The sequence below is a fragment of the Canis lupus genome, chromosome 26 (assembly GCF_011100685.1).
Source record: "Canis lupus familiaris isolate Mischka breed German Shepherd chromosome 26, alternate assembly UU_Cfam_GSD_1.0, whole genome shotgun sequence".
In the NCBI taxonomy this organism is placed as follows: Eukaryota; Metazoa; Chordata; class Mammalia; order Carnivora; family Canidae; genus Canis; species Canis lupus.
The window spans coordinates 7602019-7606013 of record NC_049247.1 but is presented as its reverse complement, the minus strand read 5'-3'; the positions used below and the strand labels follow the sequence as shown (position 1 = coordinate 7606013).

At 49.5% G+C, this 3995-nt stretch overlaps 1 protein-coding gene across 1 annotated transcript in view; it reads left to right on the top strand.

Annotated features, from left to right (window-relative positions):
- Positions 1–645: 645 nt before the first annotated feature.
- CFAP251 (cilia and flagella associated protein 251) overlaps positions 646–3995 on the top strand; it is a 66936-nt gene continuing 63586 nt past the window's right edge. Inside the window, exons 1-4 of the mRNA XM_038574962.1 lie at positions 646–783; positions 1722–1934; positions 2337–2552; positions 3183–3554. Coding sequence (XP_038430890.1) covers positions 1740–1934; positions 2337–2552; positions 3183–3554 — 783 coding nt within the window. The 5' untranslated portion in view covers positions 646–783; positions 1722–1739. The remainder of the gene's footprint in view (positions 784–1721; positions 1935–2336; positions 2553–3182; positions 3555–3995) is intronic.

The window sequence follows — 3995 nt, the reverse complement described above, 5'->3', positions numbered from 1 at the left end:
GTTTGATCCTTTTTTTTTTTTTTTTTTAAGATGTATGCTTATTAATCTACCAGCACTGGGGCTTGGGGGTGGAGGGCAGGGAGAATCATTGACATTCTCCTAAATGAGAGCACCAGAGTTTTCTGCATCAGTGCCTTTGGCTGCTTTCCTGCAGGTTTAAAGAAGCCTCAGGATGGCGGCGTGTGCCGTCTTCTGTGAGATTGTAGCTGAGAGTCACTTTGAAATGATGCTAATAGGCTGAACCAAGCTGGTTTTGCAGAAGCATTTTGTGATGAGAACAGCAAGATAATGTAACCTAAATAGTGTGTAATCCCAGCTAGCGAAAATACTGCACACAGCATGTAGCGCCCGTTGGGAAAGCGTGGAGGGCCGATCTGTGTGCCGCGTCTGAGACCGGGAAATAAAGTGTGCTTTCGGCAAAGAGACTTTTACCAAACAGCTCATACTTCATCTCGTCAAGCCTTCGGAGAGTCAGAACTGCCAAGTATGCACCACTTGGCATACTTGGCACTTGGAGAGGGGGGGGTGGTTGAAGAAAGAGTCGCCTGGCAAGGAAGGCTAATTTCGTCCGGGGGCGGGGCAGTGGCGCGCGTCCCTCTGGGACCGCCAGGGGGCGTGAGCCTTGGGCACGTGGCACCGTCCAGCCCTTCAGCTCTACCGCGGGGAGCTTGGGGACGGAGCTTGGGTGGCAACCGTAGCTAAGCAGCGCGTGGAGGAGAAAACCGTGGCCTCTGGAGGCTGGGGAGGTGACAGAGGGGTCCAGGCGGCGGGAGGGCGCGCTCTGTGAGTCGGGGCCGGGGTCCTGCTGTGGGAGGGCCTGGTGCCCCGCGGGGGTGGGGGGCGCTCGCCCCATCTGGCGGTGGGGGGGGGGGGGCAGGGGGGCGCAGCCCCAGAGCTGGAGGAGAGAGCCCGCCTGGGCCTGGGCGTTGTGCACCCCCGCCACTGATCTCCTATACCGTCCGCCCCTACCCCTGGACCCCAGTATTAAGATCTGCCGGCAAAGTTTGCAGTCAGAGCAGGCCCCGTGCTGGAGGGCGGGGGAGGGGGGGGAGAGGGGGGGGGGCTTGGTGTCCTAGCAATGCTTTTTTCAGAGGGAGGAACCAAGCGTCAGAGTCTGCCTCTTTCTAGCGTTGTGACCTGAATAAGTCACTTCAACCCTCAGAGCCTCAAACTCAAGTTTGTCAGAAGGAATAAATGAGAGACCATGTTAGACGGCTGCTAAACTTTATAAATGATTGCTGCCTTTCAAGCACTCTGCAGCAGCTGCGTTGAGCATTTTACATCTGTCATCTCAACCCCAGAATTTAGGGTTCTCACTTTTATTCTGCCTGTGAGCAAATTTGGACTCTGAGAGGTACAGTGACTCGCCCAAGGTCACAGAGCTAGTGAGTGGTAGAACTGGGATTCAGTGCCAGGAGAGGCTGACTGTAAAGCTCAGGATTTTAATCACTAAGCCACTGCTTCTGCCCTTGTTTACATTATTAGGATTGTTGTTAATGCCTGGGTTATCACTTTGCTGCCTGTGGGAATATGAATATATATAAAGTGAGTTAGAGGGCTCTAAAGTTATTCCTAGAAAGATGAGAGGCCCTGACATCAATATGTTTAAAATTTGGGACAGGCTTTAGTATTGCACACTTCATCAATAGGTTAGTGCACCAGGAAATTAAAATGGGAAACAAAGGGAACTGCTGATTGTTATGGTCAAAATTTCTCTAAAGGAAAGTCCACAAAAAATAATGTCGGATGCAGGAGAACATCCACTAGAAGAAACAGAAGAAGATGGGGAAACAGAGATGGAAGAAGATTATAATTATAGAGGGATGGAAAGTATGCAACAGGAATTAAAAGATGACATATTAGTATGGAGAGAGCCTCAGCAGGAGGGGGAGCAGGAGGAGGAAGGAGAGGAGGAAGGGGAAGAGAAGGAAGGAGTGGAAGAAGAAGGGGAAGAGGGAGAGGAATGGGAAAAGGAGAGGGGGGAGGAAGAAGGGGAGGAAGAAGGGGAGGAAGGGGAAGAAGGAGAGGAAGAAGGGGAAGAGGCGGAGGAATGGGAAAAGGAGAAGGGGGAGGTAGAAGGGAAGGAGGTGGAGGAAGGGGAAAATGAGGGAGAGGTAGGGGAGGAGGGGGAGGAATGGGAAAAGAGGGGAAAGGAGGAAGTGGAGGAGGAAGGGGAAGAGGAAGAAGAGGAACAAGGGGAAGAGGGAGAGGAGGAAGAGGAGAAATGGGAAAAGGAGGGGAAAAAGGAAGGGGAAGAATGGGAAAAGGAGGGGGAGGAGGAGGAAGGGGGAAAGGAGGAGGAGGAGGGGGAAGGGCAGGAGGAAGAAGGAGAGGAGGCAAGGGAACAGGGAGAGGAGGAAGAGGGAGAGGAAAGGGAAGAAGAAGAAGAGAAGGAGGAGGAAGAAGAGGGGAAAGAATATGGGAAGGAGGAGGAGGCTGCAGGAGTACAGGAAGAAACCACGGTGAAGCTCCGAGAAATCACCAAGTCCATGGTCAATTTGGAGAGACTTACATCAACTCGCTCCCAGTCAATCATGTCTGGAACTTTCCTAGTAAGTAGTAATTTTAAGTCATTCATTCATTGTCATTAACTGAATACTTACCATCTGCCGGGCTGTGGGGAAAATACAAATAAGATACAATCCATTCTCTTAAGGAGCTCTTAAGGTGTGTAGGGAGGCCGATTGATACCTGAACACTGTAGAACAGTATGCTAAGTGCAGTGCTTGAGAGATGCAAGGACACTTAACCCAGCTAGGAGGGTGGTCAGGGAGAGCTTCCTGGAGGAAGTGTGCAGCAGAACTGATGTAAAGAGCTGGTTGGGGTTCACTGGAGTGTGTTTGTCTTAAAGCAAAGTCTGTGTTATAACAGTAATGTAGGCTTTCCACAGACTCTCCCTGACGCAGAGCTCACTGTGGTCCAAGAAGTGACTCCGTGACTCGTCCATCCTTGGAGACGATCTGTGCCTCTTAGAAGAATGGTTTTGCTGTGTGGTTCTGCTAGTAGGCCAAGAACAAACCTGGCACACCCATGATTCATGTTGTTTAAGTACAAAATGTCCCAGGCTCCTTTTATAAAACACTCCATGGCTCCAGTGTGAGGCAAACACCAAGGCTGGCTGATCAGGAGCTTAAAGAGAGTGAAGGAGACAACAAACCACACACACTATATTTGGAATACAGAAAACCCTTAGTGAGTCAAAGCATTCAATAGGATCAAAGCATTCAGAAACAAGTGAGCTTTTAAGGGACTGGAGCTCAAAACTAAGATTTCTTGATTTGGATCAAACCAGTTCTGAGCAACAACAGATTCATTTCCCTGAAACACAGCCCTCAAGCGAGCCTACAGAGAAAATTGACCAGATGCCCCAAGACGAACTGGGACAAGAAAGGAGAGACTTGGAACCGGGAAAGGAAGAAGAAAGATTATCATCCCTAAGTGAGGAAGAAGAAAAAGAATTCCAGCCCAAAGCAGAGATCCCGGAGAGTTCACTGGTCTCCACCAGTGAGGACATTTTGTTCCAAAAGGATTACAGTGCCAATGTTTACCCTTTGGTAAGTGTAACATCCTTTTTAATTTCCTCCAGTGCTTTGAGAGCATGGTGAAATAAGATAATTTTATGCATTGGGGAAAAAATATCACCAGAAAGGTCCCTTTTGAACTAATAATAAACCTATATGTTTTTTTATTTTTATTTTTATCTTTTTAAAGATTTTATTTATTTATTCATGAGAGACAGAGAGAGAGAGAGAGAGAGAGAGAGGCAGAGACGCAGGCAGAGGGAGGAGCAGGCTCCATGCAGAGATCCCTGGCCTCTAGGACCACTCCCTGGGCTGAAGGCGGGGCTAAACTGGGCCACTGGGGCTGCCCAAACCCATATGTTTTAAAATTCAGTTCAGGGCTCTGGCTGGACATGTGTGACAGGATACAGACAAGAACACTGCATTTGAGTCCAGTAGTGTTGCTCTGCAGGCAGGAAATTCCTGGACGTGGTG